Consider the following 21803-nt stretch of genomic DNA (forward strand, 5'->3'; position numbering starts at 1 on the left):
GGGGCCGCGGCAGCCGGGCCCTGCGACAGGCGACGGGGCGGCCACATTTACAGCGGTTGCTGCGGGGCTGGGCACCGCGCAGGGCCGTGGGGGCGGGGGCGCGGCGGGGCTGCCGGCGGCAGCGCGGGGAGCCGGTCCCGCCCGGGCCGCTGCGGGAGGCGAGGCCGCACCGGTCGGGCCCTCCGCGCTCGGCTGGTGACGCCTGCGGGGGCGGCGCCGCTGCCGCCGGGGCGGGGCGGCCCTTTTTCGGCCGGGCCGGGCGGCGGGGCCGCACTCCGGGCGGCCGCGGCAGCCCCGGCGGAGCGACTGCGACGCGCCCGGCGCGGGGTGGCGGTGGCTCCCGGCCCCGGGGTTATGCGCTGGGGTGATGGTCCCGCCGGCCGGCGCCAGGTTCCTCCCGCTCCCGGGCGGGAGCCCCCTCCTCAGCCTCCTGCTGCTGCTGCTCTGCCCCGGCGGCGGGTGCTTGCCGCGCCGCCGGCCCGCGGGGCCGCCCGTGGTGCTGGGTAAGAGCCGGGGGTCGGCGGTGGGTGCGCCGCGGGCCCGGCCGAGCCCGCTGTCGCCGGAGGCGGCGGGCGGCCTGGGGGGGTGCGCGCCCCGCCCGGCCCAGCCCGCTGCCAGCGGCGTGTTCCGCCGGGCGGGATCGCCCCGGCTGGTGCGGTACCGGGGGGCGCCGCCGCTGCGCACGGAGCCGCAGCTCCATAACGCTGCCCGACCCGGCAGCCAACGCCAGAAATGCAGGCCCGGGGCCGGGGGTTGGCAACACGGGGGGTGGGGGGGCACGACCACGCTGGCAGTGTGGGGTGGCCTCTGTTTTTCGGTGGGTACGGGAAGAACCGGGCTGGCTTAAATATATTTTTAGCTCGTTAACTAAAGCCAGCCTGTCGCTTCGTACGTTTTTGCTCTGCGTCAACCTTTGGTGGCAGAAGCTGCAGTCGGAGGGGGAAAGGGGAGGGAGCGGGTGTTAGAGCAGTCAAACTACAAGTATTTGAAAAATAATATGCATATTCCATCGCTTGACATAAAATGACTGTTGATTACTGGCCCATTGTTTCACCTGTTAATACAAACAAAATACTTTCTAACAAATACATAGAAAGTATTCCTCTAATTACCAAGTGATATTTGTTAGATGCTTTTTGTATCCGTTGATAGGAATCAGAAATAAATTTTAAATGTTTTAGTAACTTTACTACGTAACCTGTAATTCCTCTAATACATTAAGTGCGTTTGGTGGTACTGGTGTCAGTAGTCTGTCCTGTGAATGTACTCATGTGCTGTATGTTCTTATTATGCAACTGATCTCGATGAGGGAGAAGACAAAAATAAAATGGGAAAAGGATAATCATAGCATGATGTTCAGTTTAAGCTCCTCTTATTTACAATAATTTAGGCTCTGCTGTTGACTTTATTCCTACTGTTACAAACTTTTGACAAAAAAGGGTAAATGTTAAACAAGAACTCTTTTAAAGATGCTGCGTATCAGGGGACTCCCATGTACAAATTCACAAGTCTTAAGAGATGGCTGAACTAACTGAGAGGCTGTAGATTCTGAAGTAGAAAATGCAAAAGGATGTCTTAAAGACGCTGCAGTTAAAATGCAAACAAAAGTTCTTGGGTCCTGCCTGTGAAAGCTGGAAGCAATCTGTTATCCCATCTTTCAGCTCTGTAATGCTGGGGTTTAGCAATAAGATTTGGCAATTATTCCACTGCAAGCTTCTTGATGAACAGGTGATAGTGTTTTATCACTCATCCAATGTTCAATTCTAGCTATGAAGGAATCAAAGGCTACTTAAAAGCAATTGGGATAAAAGGATACTGATTATAGAAGCATGGAGTTACTACTGATGGATCTATTGCAAGTATCTATGTTCCCTAAGGATGCTTTTAGAAACTGTGGCTGACCTACATTTTGCTTTCCTAAGAGACATTCTGATAAATACTGCGTGGCTGAGCATACGTTTATCAGTGAGGGGTTTAAAACACAGATTTTCTGTAGCATTTGATGACAATTCACTGTAACAGCAAGAACTTGCATCTCTTCCTATTCTAGTCAGCATCTGTGGTTTAAAATTTGCTGTTCGCTGCTGCCCAGTCCTGGCCTGTCCAGAAAGTGAAGATTCAATAGTTTTTAACATAAATAACTTTTCTGGGTTGTTGGTACGTTTGAGAAAGTAGGCACTCTTTGCCGTAACTTCCTACTGTAAAATACTATGGGTTTTTTTATGTATAGAAATGACTGACATTGTAAAGGCACCTGCACTAAGAGCTTAGCTTCAATTAGACATGACATGGGCAGTGAAGGTCAAACAAATAAAGGAGGAGTGACTGGTGGTTACTCGCTGGTTCTGTATGAAATGTTCTCATCCTGGTGCTAGTTAACTTCTTGTGACCTTTTCTTCACCCTTCTTGCGTATGTGACATGTTAAGATAAGCTTTTTAGGAATTACTGAGATGAGGATGGTAGGAGGGTTTAGGAGAATCGTTTGGGGAGGCATTCTAAGTGCTAGCCTAACAGGTGTTTGGGAAAGGGGAGAAAAACACATACTACATTGGAATCACAAATGCAAAAGGAGATTCAGAGGTATATGTAAGGGTACATTATACAAGCCTGAGATGGTTTTGGAGACCATGCAAAAGGGAGATGCAGAGCTGGTCCTCCTGACTTAACAGGCTGCCATAGAGACCCTTAATTCCTCACACGATGTGTTCTGTTTTTAAGTAGGGTTTTATCTTGTTGTAAACGTGGCCTGGTGATCTAAACAGTCACTCTTAGTCTGTTTGGAAGTTAAAACTTAAGTAGAAAGGGGAGTTAACAAGTTTGATCTTATTCTATGCATGGCAAGTAGGCCATCTGCTCTTAAGGAATAAAGAAAGAAGGAATGCTGGTGAAAGGAATGTTGTCAACATAATGACGACTTCATAAATGTTTTAGACCAGTGATGGTCACAAGACCCAGTGTAACTTGTTCTCATATTTTTCATGTAATCACCCCACTTGCATTTGCAACCTGTGCTTACCCAAGTAACGGAGGAGGAAGTAGAGTAGTAGCTCGCAAATATGGGAACTCATCTATATATGGGTAACTTCGTCCTGCTCCCAAAGTACTAACAAAACCACTGCTTCTAGGAATGTCAAATCTGAAAACAGATGAGCTGCTTAAATACAACCTTGTAACTATTGGCTGTAGTTGTGGTGGCAACAAATTGTAGATTTGTGGAGTCCCTGCACTGGCTCAGGTGAAGGGTGTTCTGTGAAACAGCCAAGCCAATCTAATAGCTCATTAGTGCTCCCCCAGCTTTCCTTTGTGCCTGCTTGTTGGCCACTTTGTGGAGTTACTTGTTTTGCTAAAGCAGGAAAAAATGAACCTGTTGAGGAAGCAGTGATTAATTTTGTAGTTGAATTACCTTAATGGAGCAGCTGGTACAAGGAATGTGGAGAGCAGCACCGATCCATTTGGATTAGGTTATTTTTTAAGCTGGTCTGTGCGTCATCAAATGGTGCTTTAGTAGCAGGAGCTACTATGCCTGAAGATCATGTTTGTACATAGCAAGGGAGCAAGAGCAGGGACCAAACTGACATGGGCAGTAACTGACAGCAAAATACTGCAATGCTGTGGCTCAGTTTCCCCAGAGATTTAAACAACAAAGCATCAAAGGGTAGTCATATAATAGCGGTACTGGAGAAGAAGCATGAGAGTCAAAGTCAAAACCTTACTTCCAGAGTCCTGCCTGAAGGCTTGATATCAAAGCCACAAGGCTCATTAAAATGTAAGCTGATTGTCTTGGAGTTCCTCCCAAGTATGTTTGGGGAAAAGGAGGACTACTTAAGATACTGAATTACTTTCATGCTGCGCTTTTTTTTGTTGTTGTTTCCTATTCAGCCAGCACAATATATTCACACAGTAAGATCTCACTTAAGAACCAGGGCAACCTACCGAAAACCTCTGCTCTACTGACAATACCTACTAAAAATTGGTGTATATATATGTATATATTCTGTGCAAGTACTTCTGGGTATCTGCTTCATGTTTACATGCAATTATAATACTTTTGCGCTTCTCTTATCGGTTTAGTTATGTATTCAACACGCTTGCCTTCTAATGTTCACGGTAAGTTTCTTTATTTTGTGGCTGTTCTTCCTCCTTCATTTTCTCATATAGTCCATCGATAGTCACTGCATACTATCTCATGTCTTATCAATTTTGGGAGCTGATAACCTTATAAGATCAGCAGCGGATTCACTGAACTCTTTACCTTTTAGAGCTGACTCAACACAATTACTATATCAATGTTCTGATACCTTCTGCAAACAATTTGTCAGGTACTTGGCTAAAGTTTTCTAGAAAGACACCTAAATTAAGTTTGTTAATAATTGATTTACATGCAAAGGAGGCTTGCCTGTGAATTCCTGCTGACTACTAATTGAGGTGTGTGTGTTTGAATGGTCAGCTGGCTAGATGTCAGGAGTGATTTAAATGTTTATGCCTCATGTGATCTGAGGTATCTAGAAGTATCATGTGAGATGTTGTTTGCTTTCTTGTTCCTAATTTTAAACACAAGCATTTTCTGTGGCAGTCTATCACTGAGTCTATGAGCTACTTTGAGAGGTTCTCCTTAAAGAACTTGGTCAGAGTTTGAAATTTTCCAGAAAACTTGGTTCATTTTAAAGGAAGGGTAAATTATAGAACCAGAAAGATGACAGTTGAGGAAATCATACCAGTTTAAAAGTTATGATAGTTGATATACATCCAAAGGCATTTGCATTGCAGAGAATACTAAAAAACCCAGTATCAATTGATGGCCTTTTTGCCACAAAAAGAATAGCTCACCACCCCCATGTTATTATATAGGTACTATTTTTTCTTTTTCCAAATTAAATTTAAGATTCTGCTATTCATGGCTTTTTTTGAATGTCCTTTTTTTTTTCTTTTCTTTTTTTTTTTTCTTAGTTTCCTGAGTGGTATTAAGGCAAGTCACTTTCCAAGCTGCAATTTGCTTACTGTCTTCTGCTGAGAACTGTGAATAAGTCATTGAGACTTAAGGATAGCAATAGGCAGGAGTATCAGTATATCATAAAGCTAGTTATTGTAGTTCCCAGACTTGGAAAAGTCTGTAGCATCTTTAAAATTCTCAAGTGAAACTTGTAAATGTGCTTTCTGTAAGGTTTAACTAAACAGGCACAGATCCCAGAAGCAGATCTACTAGTTTTGTCAGGGCAATAGAGAAAAAATAAAATGCCAGCAAAGGATACTATAATACTGGAAGTGAATTGGGCTTATTGATGTATTAGAACAAGTTCTGTTGGGATTGCAGTCTTTGTGGAAAAATGAGGATATGCTAGAACTGATAAATCGTCAGATCTGATGGAAACAGTTTTTTTTTCTGCTAAATGTGAAATCTCATTATATTTCTACATGTTGCAGTTCAGAAGCCAATACCCATATTACACAACTGCAAATGAGGGAAGCAAGGGTTCTGCTTGAGATCTTTTCTTGGATGTCCAGTTCTCTAGCGCTGATGTATTTTGCAGAACTCCACTCACCAGTTATTTTGTATGTTTACCGGGCCAGTCTGCAAGTTTTTAAAAGTAAGAACTTGCTATAATGTTTCAAATGTAAAAGGTTTGGAAACTACCAATATTGGTAGATGAGAGGATGAGGAGAAAAGGTCTTACGAATTACTCTGCCCACAGATGCTTTCTGTATATGGTCTGAAAGTAAAGAGAAATGTTTTTTTTCTACTGCTCTCAAATAAATTCCATCACAGACAATTCAGAGGTATGTCCTTACCCTACAGAATTAATCTTCAATGTGATATTTTTTTAACTTGTTACTTATCAAAAAGCTACGAAGTAGTTCTCCAGCCAAAATGTAAATCATTAACAATGTTTAATTGTGTGGAGTGAGGACTGAAGATCTTGCATGTTTCTTTCCATACTCCCAAAAATGAAAATTTGCATTTTATTCCCTATAGCTTCATCATGAACTCTTTAGCTTGCAGAAAATAATTTAGAAAATTAACCTAAAGTTGTGAATTACAGTGATTAGCAGTTACACTGTTAATAAGGAAATGTTAAACCTGAACCCCACCCCCTCCCTTTTTTTTTTAATCCCTGCTTTATAAGCAAACAGGCATCACAGCTGTACATGTATATGAAACACTACTTTCTTAAACTCGAGTATTGTATCTCAGTAAAGGTGGAACTAGCCTCTTATCTTTTGTTTAGAATTACATAAAATTACCACTCTTCCACTTGTTCCTTATCTCTAGAGTAAAAATTAGTATGTAATGTTTCTCATCTTCTGCTCTGAATTGGACACAGGAGCACAGCCTCTATTGTCAAGAAGCTTGGGGATAAAATATCTTAACTAAATTGAATTTGCAGCTAATCTAAGATGACTCCATGAAGTCAGAGTATGTGGTTTCCTGTTTTCAGTACTCTTGTTGATAAATGTATCTTCATCATAATTTTAAACTTCTTCAGTTGTGAGTCTTCCTACTCTGAGCAGGCATGCTTATGATTATTTGAGTGCTGTTTGGAAACCTCAGCAAGTCTTAAAACTGTGATACTCCACATGTTTGTCTAAGTCTTTGAAAGGTATCTTTGCTGAAAGAACTTGATTTTTACCCAAGGAAATGAGATTCCAGGGTAGAACAGTGTCACTCTTCTACTTTGTTTTGCATTGAAACTGAAGACAGAATCAACCTGTTCTGTCCTTGGCAGATCTGCTGCTGAGACTGGCCAGCCATGAATGATTGATATAAATAGAATTGCATTCTGCTCATTTTCTAATTAAAAGCACTGATACAGCACAGGCACAAGACTGTGGAAAAGCTGTTGCCTTACAGTTCTATAAGCAATAACTAAACAGCATTTTGTGAGGTTACAAGACTGAACTTCAGTAAACTTTCTAGGGTGTGATGCAATACTATAATCTCCCTTACTATGCTTTCCAGTGTATCAGAGTCCTTGAAATATGACCTAAAATAAACTGCGGTCAGCTACTGGGTCTTTTAACGTTTCACTTAAGACTACAGAAATAAAAACACTAAAAACCTAATGAGAAAGTAGGGGTAGTTAATAAAGAAATCCTGAGGTATACCTCTTGTGGGGGGGGGGGGGGCGTAACCTGCAGTGGCTGAAGGTTGTAACAGCGTGGTTGTCCAGGTCTATAGTCTGAAGTTCTGCCCTTTTTTCAGTTCTGCAGTAAGTGTTTCTCTGAGAGCATATCTGTTTTTCCAGTTAAATTGGGTTTTCCACTAAAATGTATTATCTCTTTCTTTAAACCATTACTAAGTATGAGTGTTCTAGAGAACTCTAACTGTTTTGATTAAATAATTTACTGAAGTGGGAAGCAACTGTATGGGTAGGTCTGCATTAAAACACTAAAAATTAAACATTGCCAAGTAAAATAGGATACAGTTATACACTCATCCAAAAAGATGGGGATATGTGGAGCTGAAGGGGGGGGGGGGGAACCCTTAAGTACCTAATGCCTATTATTTTTTTTTTTTTTCTAACACAGAGTAACTTTCAGTTGCTGGAGTATCTTTTGCCTTTCTGTTCTTGAGGAAAAAATGGTTAAACATAACAGAATGTTAAGAAGTTTCTCTTGAAACTTGCTGCTGAAAATTAAGAGCATTTTTTAAATTTCGTTCTAATTTAGAAATAACATTCCTGTCTCCATCTAGTGTTTAAAAGAAAGGAAAATAAAACTTCATCAAGGGAGTACTTGTATTTAGTATATGCCTTAAGAACAGTGCACTTCAGAGAGCATGCAAATACAAGACCCTTCCCTCCAAGTGTTTCTCACGTAATGTATCAGGAGAAAAAAAAGTGAAGATCAAAACTGTTGTTGCATCCAAACCTGAATGTAAAAGAGATGAAACTATGTATCTGGATTATTATGTTAGCCAACTAAATCTTATGTAGCAAAAGTGTGCTTGGAGGTGAAGAAGTGGGGAAAAAAAATACAGAGCTGCTTTCACATTTTCATGTCAAATTGCTACTTTGTGGGCAGCTGTTTAAAAAGAACAGGAAGATTTGCATGTGCAGGTGTAGTATTCTGAAGAAAAAAAGTCTTTCAGAAAGATTCAGTTTGTAGTTTAAAACACAGATAATATTGATAATGTCAGAGACCATCTGTTTTTCATACCCGTGGCCTAATGTGACCTGTTCCTATTTAGTCTGCTCTTTGAACTTACAAACTGTTGATCCAGAATTATTCTACATGGTGGTTCCCCAGCTACTAACTTTTGAAAATCCAGATATTTTCAGTGGAAGATGTGCATGCAGTACTTTGTTCTTCTCTAATATTTTTTATCCAGTTATAAAAATTAATGGTGTCCCTGGATGCAGTGATAGTGCATATTAAGGCTACAGTATTAAGATGTGTCTATTATAATGTAGAATGTTATACACTCTAAAATTAAAAGTGACTCCTTTTTATATCTTTCAGTTCCAGGAGACTTGGGTAATCAGTTGGAAGCCAAGTTAGATAAGCCATCGGTAGTGCATTATCTCTGCTCTAAGAAGACAGACAGTTATTTTACACTCTGGCTGAATTTAGAATTGCTTCTGCCAGTCATCATTGACTGCTGGATTGATAATATCAGGTAAGACCAGAAATGTTGCTCTTTGCGGTTATCTCCTTTTCCTTAGACTGACATACTTTGTATGGGATGGCTGCCTTGAAGTTGCTTTTCTGATTCAAGGCCCTTGAAAGAAATGACTTGGAATTCTGCTAGGTAGAGTAATTGGATGAATCGGAAGATGTGCTTTGTACGAGGTAACTTCATCACTGATGAAAAGCAGAGGTTCTCTTCGTTTCTTCCGCTTTATCTCCTACCAGTTACCCAGTGTTTGTTTGGGCAGTTATCAGACAAGTACTTCTCTAGGCTTATCTAAAGCAGAACATTTTCTGCTTTTTTGATGAGGCATGGGGGAAGGGGGTACATTGGGCAGCTCAGAGGGGACAGGCAGGAGGAACGTGAGCTTGCACTTTTGCTGGCAATGTGTCATTAGAGAGCAGTCTTATGGGCACTGGAGGCACACAGGGTCAGTCAGTCCTTCAAGGGTAGTCTGGAGGTATCTTTCCAGAATTCTTTTGGTTTAAAACATTGTCTGATTTAAAGCTTCCAGACTATTTCATTGTTCGAACTGCTTCATTAATGTTCCAATAAAAATCATATAAATATCTCTATGAAAACAAGAAATGCTTAGCTTTTGCAATTTGAAAATATTGTATTGCCTTGTTGCTCTCTTATATGACTATACCAAGCTGTTGTGTAGTTGTACCTCTGCTTTATGTCTTGCTATATGCCTTACAGGTTAGAGAGATTTTTGGTGTATGAAGATTTGAGTATCAATTCAGATTTTAAGACTCCATCTAGGGGTAAAACCTTCCATTCAGGAATGGCAATTGTATTGATATAGTATTAAAACCAACCAAACCACCAATAACAAAACAAAACAAATTAACAAAAACAAACCAGCAATAACAAAAAACCAACAAAACAACCCTGACACAATGCTCCAGATTTTTCATATCTCAAATTGATTTGAAAAGTATCTACAAAACACTTAATACCTCTATGTGTTTCCTGAGGTTATTAATCAAGAAATGTCAAGTACTCCCTTAGGCTGATATGGGTGTTCTAGTTAAGCAGAAATGAATTACTCCTTATCTAGAAGAATTTTTCTCATATCTGATTTTACAGGTATTTTATCTTCCACTGCCACAGTCTTATTTCTTGACATTATTTTCTCCATTACGTGGCTTCATGCAAAATGAAATGGTATAGAACTATATAAAGTAGCTTATATAATGTTGAAGTTCAGCCACAATTCTCCATACTGAGTTTTATAGAGAAGTCTCAGATTCTGCATGTCAAACATTAAACTAATTGAAATAACTGTTTACATTGTATAACCTCTTAGCCATTATTGGCTTATAATGTCTGCCTGGGTCTTTTTCCCCTTCTGGATGATAGCACTTAAAGTTCTTGTTACCGCACTCAGAATGTAAGACTCAATACACTTGAGAGTTGTCATGTGGTAGTATGACATGTTTCATGTTTTTCCTCTTTCTTTTTTTACCCCCAGGCTGGTATATAATCGAACAAGTAAGATTACAGAACCACCAGATGGAGTGGATATCAGAGTGCCAGGGTTTGGGCAGACATTTTCCCTGGAATTCCTCGACCCAAGTAAAAGGAGCGTTGGTATGTACAAGCTGTGTCTGAAGTGCTTTGTTAGCTGTAGGATTTATCTAGTGTGTCTTATACAACAAGCTACTGAAATGTGACTTCAAATTACTGTTCTGTTTAGAAGTAGAAAAACTGAATTATTTTTTTTGTGTGTAGTAGGGTAGCGCATGGTTCACTTGGCTTTTAAATGTTTTCATTGCATTGTATTTTGCCTGTTGTTTCACCCGATAGAGACAAGAAAATTCCATGTTACTAGTCTTGTGCCAAATTTCAGTTCTCGGGATGAAACTTGAATAGGCATTTTGAAGACAGATGCTTTTGGAAAATGAGATGGATTTAGTAGAAAATTCTGTGACTGAAGCTTGACAAACAAAACCAAAATAAACACACTTCAGCTTGGTTCTGAGTAAGATACTCTTTGGCCTTAAGAATGAGTTAATGGGCTTGGGAGATACAGTACCATACCCTATAGTTCCTTCTCTTTTGTTGGTGTCAGAGTAATTATTAAGAGTTATATTTGTGCTGCAGAAGATTTCTGCATTAATGTATTTGCAGAGGGTTTTTTTTTTGTTTAGTGTTTTTTGGAGTAGTAGTCTTTCAGAAAACACTGACTCTAAGCTTTTGTGAGGTGTTATTAGCTGTGGCTGAAGACTTTAAGTAATTTAATAGTAATGCGCCGAGCTTCACATGCTTCATAGCATGGATTTCTTTAGGGAGCAACCGCCAAAAGGGCAGTAATGTGCTTAATGATTTTCACTAGATGGCACTTAACTAGAACAGGGCCATATTTAAAATTGCCTCTGTTCACTTCAGGGACTATATGATAAGCATTTAAGACTAAGGAGTGAGGTTCTGCTCAAAATTTAAATATGGCAGTGATGTTCAATAGGATGCTTTGACAATTTTTTCAGACTGTTAATAAAGCATTTATTTGTGGTAATACTAAAATCCTATGTGTCAAAGCTTGTAATATGTAACATCTTTCAATATATAACATCAGGCAGTCTGCAACTGTTTCCTTTCTTTGCTATTAAAGCAGTATGTTCAGTCATTTAAGTCTTAGTCTGCTACCTGAGAGAGAGAAAAATAATTTTGGGGTAGTTTTCAGAATTTTGCCCTGGGGTATGCTGTAAGCATTTGTCTCTGAGAATAAATACTGGTGAAGTCCAGGCCATCCTTCATGAATGTATTATATACCCTGCCTGATGTTAACCTGCAATCAACAAAGGCAACAAAAATCAACAACTAACACAGTAATTTGAGGTGTATTCTTTACAGTTCAAGGCTAAGACATAATTCTGCTGGGGAAGATTTATCCGTTCTGTGCTATGCTTCACTGCCATGTTTGATTGATAGATCAGGCAATTAGTAAGAAGTTTGAGTAATGGTGTTCTCTCACTTTTGGGGAACAGCGAGCATAATTCATTTTGTTTAATAAGCAGCCTTCTAGATTGTCAAAGTCTAAGATTACAGTTTTAACGTCTGTATATATGGTATCAGAGATAATGCCTCCAGAACTTTGTTTTGAGATGGTCTGATGGCTGCTAATCTTTTCACTGTTCTGTTTCTTTCCTCTGATACAGGCAGTTACTTTTATATGCTGGTGCAGAGTTTAGTAGATTGGGGCTACAAACGCGATGAAGACGTAAGAGGAGCACCTTATGACTGGCGAAAGGCACCAAGTAAATAAGATACTGTTACTTGAATGAAATTTTTACCCTCCCAGTCAGCAAATAATGTTTTGGGTCTCTTCTCCCATCCCACTTGTACAATTATACTTAAACTTAATTTTGACTGGTTCTGGGGGTCTGGGTACCCCTGGACCCAGATCAAAACTCTGTAGTATGTTTTCTTTTTTTTTTGCTTTAAGCAAGCTGTTACTTAAAGACTGACTTAAAAACAAAACAAAAAAACCCACATCACCAAAACACGTCCGCACAAAAACACCCACTCCTTTCACTTAATGCTAGCATTTCTAAGGTCTGTGTTATTAACTTCACAGACAGTTCAACACAATTCTCTAGAAAGCTATTTTTGAAAAAGTTCAGCATTCACGATTAATTATTAACTGTGTAACCTGTGTATGTTTACTTTAGATGAGAATGGAGACTATTTTGTGGCCCTTCGCAAGATGATAGAGTTAATGTATGAGCAGTATGGAAGTCCTGTTGTTTTAATTGCCCACAGCATGGGTAATATGTACACCCTCTACTTCCTCAACCATCAGACTCAGGATTGGAAAGACAAGTACATAAGGGATTATGTGTCATTAGGCGCTCCATGGGGAGGAGTGGCTAAAACTCTCCGTGTGCTGGCTTCAGGTAGGTGGCTTGAATGTTTACAATGTATTTTATTAGTCGTGCAAGATACAAACTAGGCTGTTAATTGTAAGCCTGGAGGATAAGAATTCAAGGTACTATGAAGTTAAAATTTTTTTCATAAGTGATGGCAACTTGATGTTTTAAGCCCTGTGACCGTACTGTCATTTTTTTATTTTCATGGGAGCAGACTGAATTTTTTTACATCCCTTAACCAGGAGCTGCATTGCCTCTTGACCTCTCCTACCCTTTTTTCAGCAGATTGTCATCTGCAGTTTGGCCTGGTGTCTTCTATTTCTGCCACTTCTGCCTAATTGCTCTCTGTTCAGAATTGCAAAGCTAACAAGGACTCTGGAGCATTTAGTAGTTTCCTTTGATTAAAGATCACACAGCTGCTTGAGGTTTATGTGAAGGGAAACTTGTAGACATGGTGCCCACAGCACAAATGCCTGTCAAAAGTTGTAACTCTACAGATAATGAAAATGAATCTTTGAGGTCTTGGGTATGGCTTACTGGATATGCCCAAGACTAAATAAATAAATAAAAAATTGAATAAAGCAGCATAATGTATTTATTTATTACACTAGGTAACTGCAAATGACTGGAAAAAGTTCACTTACCCTATCATGTGATAACATAATATAATTATTTCATGTGCTTTTGCACTTAGTTCATGATGTTTCTGCCTTGGTTTTTTTAGCTTTTTTCTGACTTGCTAGCTTTGGGTATCACTAGCTTCTTCCTAAACAAAGCTGACATCAGAAACTGGACTTCATCAAAACGCAGAACACGCAGCAGCCACTAGCCATGCATGGACAGATCAAAGAATACTTTGCTTAGCAAAGGCATTTGATTCTGAATAGTAGCGCACAGCTCAGTTGCTAACTATAAAACTTAAATTGGATGTTTGTATTGAGTTGTACCTTGTTAAATCTATTGCAATGGCACTGTAAAAATTGATTTCCATTTTCCCACAGGCTTTGTCTGACAAGTTTGCATGCTACAGAAATGGCAGGAAGTGAGCAATATTAATATTACCTTCATAAAATCCCACATGATTATATAAAAGTCTAGTCTCAGATTTCTGTTGGATTAAACTTTTGTGCTTCGTATCTTATTTATCCTTTATAATGCATCTCATCCAAAGTGGCTAGCTATACAAATACATAATGAATAGTTAAATTTCTACTAAAATGTAGTAATTCTTTTAATCTGTATGTCTGTTGTACTGAACTCTGTGTTTTAGAGCAGAAACTTCATCATGTAGCAAAGTTTAAATCAAAATGCATATTTTCAGACTAGTTCTGTCTCAACCAGGCATTAACACTTGGATTACATTAGTCTGTTAAAGAATTTCTAAAATTGACCTTATTAGGGTATTAGTATGCAGAAGAATTGTTGCTTTAAAGAAAAATACTGCATTGCTGCAGGAAAGATAAGGCAAGCTATGAATGCATTCTTGTTGCTTGCATTCCTGTGTATAATACGTTAATGGCTAGCAAGTTCATGCCAAATCCACAGTTCTGTTATCAAAACTGCTAAACGCTACATAAGTGGAATTACTTTATCTTCTGTGACACTTTCTGCTAACTTGTTCATGTGCTTTGCAGGATCAATACTTATATCGTTACAATTCCAGTGCTAATAAAGTTAGGATGTGCTTCCCACTACAGTGAGCAGGCACAAAGTTCGTTGTGGTGGTTGGTTGGTTTGGTGTTTGGCTTGGTTTTTGCTTTTATTTTTTTTCCAGCTTGAGATCCTAGCAGTGTCTTCCTTAGAACTAATATTTTGTTCACTAAATGTCAGTTGTTGACTAAATGTTGTGCCTGCTACCTTGAGCATGGTATTGGTCATACGGTGATTCTGCACTTCAGAGAAAAGTAGAGGATCGGATAAGCATTTTCTAACAGTTCTGTAAGAGAAGGCAGGGATAATCAGGTTCTGTATTTGGTTATTCTACTGGAAATAAGTTTTGCACACGTTCCTTCCACTATTCAATTCAGAACTTGGTCTTTGCTGAAAACTTGTAAGTAGTATTCTGTATCTTAGTAGTGAGTGTGCACAGTTAAGTGTGTATACCACACAGCAATATGAAACACATTCTACAGGACCTTTGTAATTCTTGGTGTGCTCTTGTGAGTTTCCTTTTTATCTGTTTCCCAGTTACACTAGCAATGTCTTCACATAGTCCTCATAAGCACTTCGATGACTGTGCTTTAGGTCTGTCTCCTTGTGAAGTAATAGTGCCACCTTACGGAACTGAAAAATACACCTTGGTGTTATTTCAGGAATAGCAGTTTCAGTTTCCGTATTTCAGTTTTTATGGTGTAGTTGACCTGGATCACCGTGCTGTAACCACCTGGATCTAATAATGGAAAATCTGATTCAAGTTTCCACTGACAAAAGAATTGAGGTCTGCCAGCCATAGTGATAATGGAAGATAGATCTGACCAGACAGTCACCATGAAAATTAACTTAGATCTGTCTTCAGAGTTTTTTCTTAAAAAAAATGTTTCTAGTAGTCACTGTATCTGCCACTTATTAAGTAGCTTTTAATTTTGTGAAGATATAAGACCAATAGTTAAAATATGAAGAGATGCATATAATTTATAACTTAGTCACGTGTTAGTTTGAGCCTTCTTTGGTACAAACTACAAAGAAAAGAATGGACTTGATGTCTACAGAAATTCTTGAAATGTTTTGGTCAAATGCTATTTCTGTAATAATAGTAAGTCTAAATTTGGTAAAATTTACAATTTTGTGTTTTATTTGGTATTGGATAACTTAAGACCTTTATTGATAATAAGTTCTCTAGATATTTATATTAAGAAAGTATAATGCCTTGGAAAAAAAGCTTGGCCAGCAGAAAACATTTTCCAAGTATAGTAACTATCAACTGGTCTTTTAAGAACTGTTGGTTTTGTCTGTCCCTGCTTGGCAAAGATGTAGACTAGGTTGCCAGAGTTGCTAGAAAATATTAGTGCTAAATTAGAGGAAAAACTGTGTTCTGAGCAAGTTAGCAGTATTGAAATTCTGACTGGAAGGGAAGGTGCTGATACTGGCAGTTTTCCATGGTTTCCACCAGAAGCTAACAAGCTCTAACTCTTCTTCTGCCAATGTATTACGCATAGAGACTGGATTGGTCACAGAGTGCAGCATTCTTACTTGATAGCATAAGCAGAGACCGTAATACTTGCTTCGCTTCTGTTTCCTTTTATGATAGTTACCTTTTTAGGTACGCTATTAAGAATCTGCTATTTTCTTCCAATTGTAGGCATGTTCTGGTAGGTTTTGTTATGAAGGGAGTATATAAACTGGGTAAAACACTATGCCAAGTGGTAAATAAACCATATAGTAATTTTTATAGCTACCCTGAATGAAATACTGCTACTCTGCTTGTTTTGAATATGCATTTAAACATTTTGTTAAGCCTGTAAAGTCTTTTCACAAGTTTTTATGTTTTCTTTCAGCAAAAACATGATCTATGTATCAGAATTGCTGTAAAATACATTTCCAGAAGAGCATTCAAGACAAAACTTGCAAATGGTTTAAATAATGCCTAATAAAAGCTGACTTCTTACATGGCTTATATAGGAAATACGTTCTCCTTTAAAAAGGAGCATATTGAAAGGGCAGCAGTGTTCTTGGTTTGTCAGTCATTCATCACCTTGTATTTAAATTTGCAAGTTATCAGAAGTTAGTTTGCAGAGATTGAAGACAATCATAAATGAGGAAAACCTGGAATTATCACTGTAAGCAAAGGGAATAATCTTTTTATTCATGCTATCACTGTGAGTGGTAGTAATTGCTGCTGGTTAAGATTCATGCTTTACTTTGTGGATAATGAAATTCGTCTTTTTTTTAAGGTGACAACAATAGAATACCTGTTATCAGTTCGCTCAAGATTAGAGACCAGCAGAGATCAGCGGTTTCCACAAATTGGATGCTCCCCTACAACTACACATGGCCTCCAGATAAGGTCTTTGTAAGCACACCTACAGCTAACTATACTCTTCGGGATTACCGAAAATTCTACAGGGACATCAATTTTGAAGATGGCTGGCTCATGAGACAAGACACTGAACCCTTGGTCTACCAGATGACACCACCTGGTGTGCGTATACACTGTCTTTATGGTACTGGCGTGGAAACACCTGATTCTTTCCATTATGAAAGCTTTCCTGACAAAGAACCCAAGATTCTTTACAGCGATGGGGACGGTACCGTAAACTTACAGAGTGCCTTGCAATGTCAAAAGTGGGTGGACATGCAAAAACAGGAAGTCATGATACTTGAGCTTTCAGGAAATGAGCATATTCAGATGCTATCTAATGATACTACTATCTCCTATGTGAAAAAGCTGCTTTTTAATTTGTGATACCTTGTGTTGACAATTATTTTCCTCACCTGTGATGCCTTCCCTTAAATATGGGAAAATGCCTTTTAATCCCTTGATATTTAGATATTTGAATTATTTATTTTGTGGTTTTTTTAAGGCTGTGTTTAAGAAGTTGTTTGGTGTCCTAAATGATTGTTTGTCTCTGATTTGTGTTTATGATGCTTATATGGTACTTCCATATTCTGCAAATTTGGTCAAATATGCATTTTGGTGCCTCTAGTGTTGTGTCCAATATTCATACAGACTTTCATTTGGAGATTGTGCAGCCCCTTGCACATACTACATAGAATCATAGATACCAGAGTTCCTTTGTGTGGTCTTTGCAGGGTGTGGAGTGGGAGGGCTAGGATGGATCGCAATTTCAGATGCCCATTAAACAAGGGAATGATATTAACAATTTGGGAAGCACAGTAAACTTCTTAAAGGGTATTGCATATTCTGATTCGCAGCTCCCAGTACCTTAGTTTGTAAATGTGCATGTCTACTAGGTAAGATAGGGAAGAGCTCTGCCTGGTACTGTGCTTTTTGTCATAATCCAGCCTTTCTTTTATTACAGCTTTTGGGGAAAAAGATAGATGTGTGAATTACTTGAAGCTTCTTACTAGGCACCTTTTTTTGTTTTCTTTTTTAAAAGAAGGAGAAATTGTTTGCTCGTTAACTTCTAGGACCTGATTACATATGATTTGGAATCCGAGGAATACCTTGTGCTTTATCGATCAATGAGGGAAAGAAGCTAAACAGTGGTTGGTGCTTGCAATAACTGTAGCTGTGTGGAGTAGCACATAAAGTTAATTGAATATTGGCAATCAATCCATACAGTGCAGAATTGCATTTTTGGGTGAAAAACAATCTCCTGTAGTGGAAATTATAAGGGATGGTGGGCGTTAATTCAAAAAGAAGAGTCAACTTCCTGAAATGGGGTGAGGAATAGAAGGCAGCATAATACGGTATGAAGTGTAAACCTTGTTCTCAGTCAGACGCTTAGGCTCTGATCCAGCTACTGACCAACTGGTGATTGGATCAACAGTACATTCAGCTGAAAAGGAACTCTGTTTTAACACTAAAATTAATTTCCCATAGATTACAATTTCCATTATTGCTTTTTGAACAAGTTGGGATACACTGTTCCTTAAATGTTTCTATAAATTGCTGAACATGCAGCTATGTTAATTTGCTACAGTATTGTTTTACTCAATGTTTAAAAAATAGTAATTCAGTTCTCAGCTCCACAGAAATGATAGCCTAAAGGCCACCGTATTTACAACCTTGATTACAGAAGTCCTGTTGGAGAGAGTTTCACTCAAAGATTCTCTCTTGCTTGCTTTAAAACCAGTCACCCAGTTAGACTGCACTTAAGTCTTCTGAAAACACAGTTTTAAATGCTTTCAAAATGCTAGGTCCTCCAGGAAAAATGTTTAAAGAGTTTTAGAAACTCATCAGAACTATTAAGGATTCATTTCTTAAGAAACTGAAGTTGTCTAAAGGGTAAAGTTTTTAACTATTCTGGTAGCATGCATAAAATGTTTGCTGCCATTAGATGTTTAAGTAAGATGTGTTGAAATGACAGGCTTGAACCCTTGTTACTACAGAATGCAAACATTTTGGCATAGGAGGTAGGTTTCAGGCTTTAAGGTTTAATTCAGAAATGACTTAAATCCATAACAACTTGAACTAGGGTCACAGATAAGCCAAGTATCTTCCTTACATAGCTTAACTTTTCCTCCTGCATTTTCCCTATTACTTTTGCTGAGGGAGAGTACAGTTTTCCTGATTTTTTAAAACAGAATGTTTATCTTCTCAGTTGCCAAGGAACCTATAGTTCAGCAGCAATATTGCCTAAACTTTTCCAGAGTAATTACTGAGCTGCCCCAAGCCATTTGTAATTGATAATGTTGAAATAAAAAAACAAACTAACAACCAACCACCACCCCAACACCAAACAACAATAGTAACACCACCCCCCCCCCCCCCCAAGTCCTTTAGCCAAGTGTTCTATTTTACGCAGGGCTGTCAGCTGGATAAGCTTCAGGTTTGTGTTCCAAGACTGCTCAAAGACAATAAAGCTTTTCCTGTGGTCTGACTCAATTTTTGAATACATTGCTATGTTACTGGTTTACAACAGAAAGAAATTACAGAGAACAGCTTATCACAATCTGTATTTCATGCTGCAGTAGAATGCCTGTTAATAAGCACTGGAATGAGTGGAGCTGTATTGCAGGATACCAACATGGGCATGAAAGGCTGAAAAAAATTGAAAAACCTCATAGATAAACAGTTCTTAACCTGATCTAGGGAATGTTTCTGAACTTCATTTAGATCCTTGCCTATTAACCTGTGGCATTTTTTCTTTATACTAAGAGTTTAGCTTCAGGGGGTTTTGTGATTCGAAATTCTAAAATACAGGATTCCAAAAGATGGTCTTATTTTGTTGTTGTCCTTTTTTCCTTTACTACTCCTTTTTAATACTAGGTTTTGTGCCCCAGAAGAAAAAAACCTGAAACCTCTTGCTCTTTAATTTTTGGCAACCTAGTATTACTGTGTTTCTGAGATCAGTTGATTGTATCTTTTAAGATTGTAAATCAGCTTTCCATTAGTTGAGATGCCCTAGAGTGTGTTTCTTTAAATAAACTTGTGTTAGTTAACCTGGTAAAATGAAGTGGAAAGTTTTTCAGGGCTTGTTTTGTTTGTTTGTCACGATAAAGCCTTGTTGTGCAAGAATGTGTGTACCAGAGTTCTGAGTACTGTGTTAGAGCAAGCACGGTGCTTCTGGCGAGACTTTGATTGGATGTCACGGTTCTGCAGGGTATAGTTCTGTTTGATGTCCAGAAGTTGTGATTTTTCTACCAAATCATCTCCAACCCTTTCATTTTAAGTGTCTTGCATATTAGGATGGAGTTCTCATTGAAAAGTGAATGCAGGAAGTAAAACTGCGTTATTCTAGTAGCTGAAACTGAACCACTTCACTCGGCATGTTGAGAAGAGCTTACTGACTATGGCATGTTCCTCTACAAGGCAAGAGTATTTAGCATTACTGTTACAGGCCTGCTAGAGCCAGGTGCATTGGAGCAGCCTAGATTCTTGTGGGGAGAGAGGTCTTTAAGAAATAAATCTTTGAGGACAATGTGGCACTTCCTTAAGAGGAGTAACTGAGGTGCTTTGCCACACTACACAGTTGAAATGTTTGAATTTACCGATACGTCTTTGTGTTATACCTAACACGTACTGATCATCTATCTCTTTCCATAATTTTTCCTTGGTTTTATTCTTCCAGGATACTTTAAGAAACCAAAAATACTCTTGTGGACCAAATGTATTTCTTATTTTTGACAAAAATGTATAGAAAATGCTGAAGAAGCTTTTAGCTGTCATTGTAATACTTCTGAAGAGGTTCAGAGTCACTGTGTGATTCTGCTAAAAAAAATAGAAAGCTTCAATAACTAGCAATAATTGCAAAGGACTTGCAGGCCAAAGGAAGGAATGTTTGGTATTAAGGTAGTTCTTGGAGCACAGTGTGTTCAAGGCCCTCTTAAATTCAGGGAATGTTTGGCAATGACTTTGCTGCTCTACACTTAACAGTATTTTGTATGGAACATATTCTGAGACCTAGCATTTTCTATGCTCTTTTTGTGGATTGAATGCATTCAATAGATTTTGAATATTTTATTGTCAAACTTTGATAACATAATAAAGTTGATCTAATACAGCTTGTCTCCTGTTGTGAATAACGTGTTGTCTCACTGCCCAGACGGAATGTCAACTTGTTGCTGCTTTTCTTCCTTGGGGATTTTTGGTGTCTCATTTTTCTCACAGTATCTGCTGCCTACTACCTTGTAGTACATCTGGAGTTCTCTGTTAATTGTTCTTGATTTTATGGAGATGTGGGACTGAGATTAATCAATATCTTTTGTTTGCTTTTTTTCTTGCTCCTCTTATATGGAGAAAAAAAAAGTTCTTGGGATGCCTCACACTTCTGTTCAGGTAATCATTTCAAAATTAGTCCCTCAATCCTAAAGTGTCCTAAACGCAGTCATCTTTATACTGTTAGTTTCCAAACTCATCCACAAACCCATGCATGTTGGCCATAGTTTTGTGGCTGTATGAAACAATCTTTTTGCAATTAAAATAGTTTCCAGAGTTTTGCCCTACAGAATCATTGTCTACCATTAAAGTCTCTTCAGAGCCACAATGCACCATCTCCTTTATCAAAGCAATCTAAAAGCCTGTTGGGCAAACAGCCTCTGGTGGCTGGCCTGGATGCTTCACTTGACCTATAGTACAAATAGTTCCTTATAACTCCTGAGAAAGAGGAAAAAAAAAAAAAAAAATGATGAGGCTGAAACTTGCCTTGTGGGGGCTTTTTTGATACGATAAAGACTGTGATACAAGATGTGTTAGTGATTGTTACTCCTCTCTGTGCCTTAGATCCCTGTTAATCACACATCTTGTCCCAGTACAGTACTTGTTCATGCCCTCCTCAAGGTTCATTGACCCCATGTGACTGCAGGAGAAAGGGGAATTTGGCCTTCCTCCAGCTCCCTATTAAACCTGGGGAAGTCCTGCACTGAAGCACTGGGCCAGTTCTCAGATGAATCTAGGAAGGCTGAGAGCACAGGGAAGGGGGGACAGAATGATAATGAGGCCTGGCTAGAGCGATGCTAAGCCATGTGAAAGGCTGATGACCTGTGTAATGCTAGAATGTTGACGTAACACTGGCACTAGTGCGGGTTACAACATACATACGACATATAACAAAGTTATAGCTGCATATTGCCTGATGCTGTTTTGCTGTGCTATCTTAAGTGCTTGCTTTCATGATGGAATTATAGTTTTTAGAAATTATGTTGACTTTCTCTTTTGCTTGAAATAGTTTTCCTCCAA

General features: G+C 39.0%; 1 protein-coding gene and 1 long non-coding RNA gene across 2 annotated transcripts in view; one reads left to right on the forward strand and one right to left on the reverse strand.

The window, feature by feature from the left end:
• The window catches only part of LOC130159250 (uncharacterized), a 132985-nt gene that overhangs the window by 44263 nt on the left and 66919 nt on the right, over nt 1-21803 (reverse strand). The gene's annotated exons all lie outside the window — the stretch shown is intronic.
• PLA2G15 (phospholipase A2 group XV) lies at nt 240-20628 on the forward strand. Its single transcript, XM_056360651.1, has 6 exons — nt 240-503; nt 8459-8615; nt 10105-10223; nt 11792-11890; nt 12305-12529; nt 16393-20628. The coding sequence occupies exons 1-6, from the start codon at nt 368-370 to the stop codon at nt 16902-16904; spliced, it is 1248 nt and encodes a 415-aa protein (XP_056216626.1). The 5' UTR covers nt 240-367; the 3' UTR covers nt 16905-20628.

The sequence above is a fragment of the Falco biarmicus genome, chromosome 15 (genome assembly GCF_023638135.1).
Source record: "Falco biarmicus isolate bFalBia1 chromosome 15, bFalBia1.pri, whole genome shotgun sequence".
NCBI lineage: Eukaryota > Metazoa > Chordata > Aves > Falconiformes > Falconidae > Falco > Falco biarmicus.

Bases quoted from the DNA above. Each gene is read 5' to 3' on its own strand.
- PLA2G15 (XM_056360651.1), top strand. From the start codon at position 368: ATGGTCCCGCCGGCCGGCGCCAGGTTCCTCCCGCTCCCGGGCGGGAGC. The intron at 10,224-11,791 runs GTATGTACAAGC...CCTCTGATACAG, and splicing joins CCCAAGTAAAAGGAGCGTTG to GCAGTTACTTTTATATGCTG. The intron at 11,891-12,304 runs GTAAATAAGATA...TGTTTACTTTAG, and splicing joins TGACTGGCGAAAGGCACCAA to ATGAGAATGGAGACTATTTT.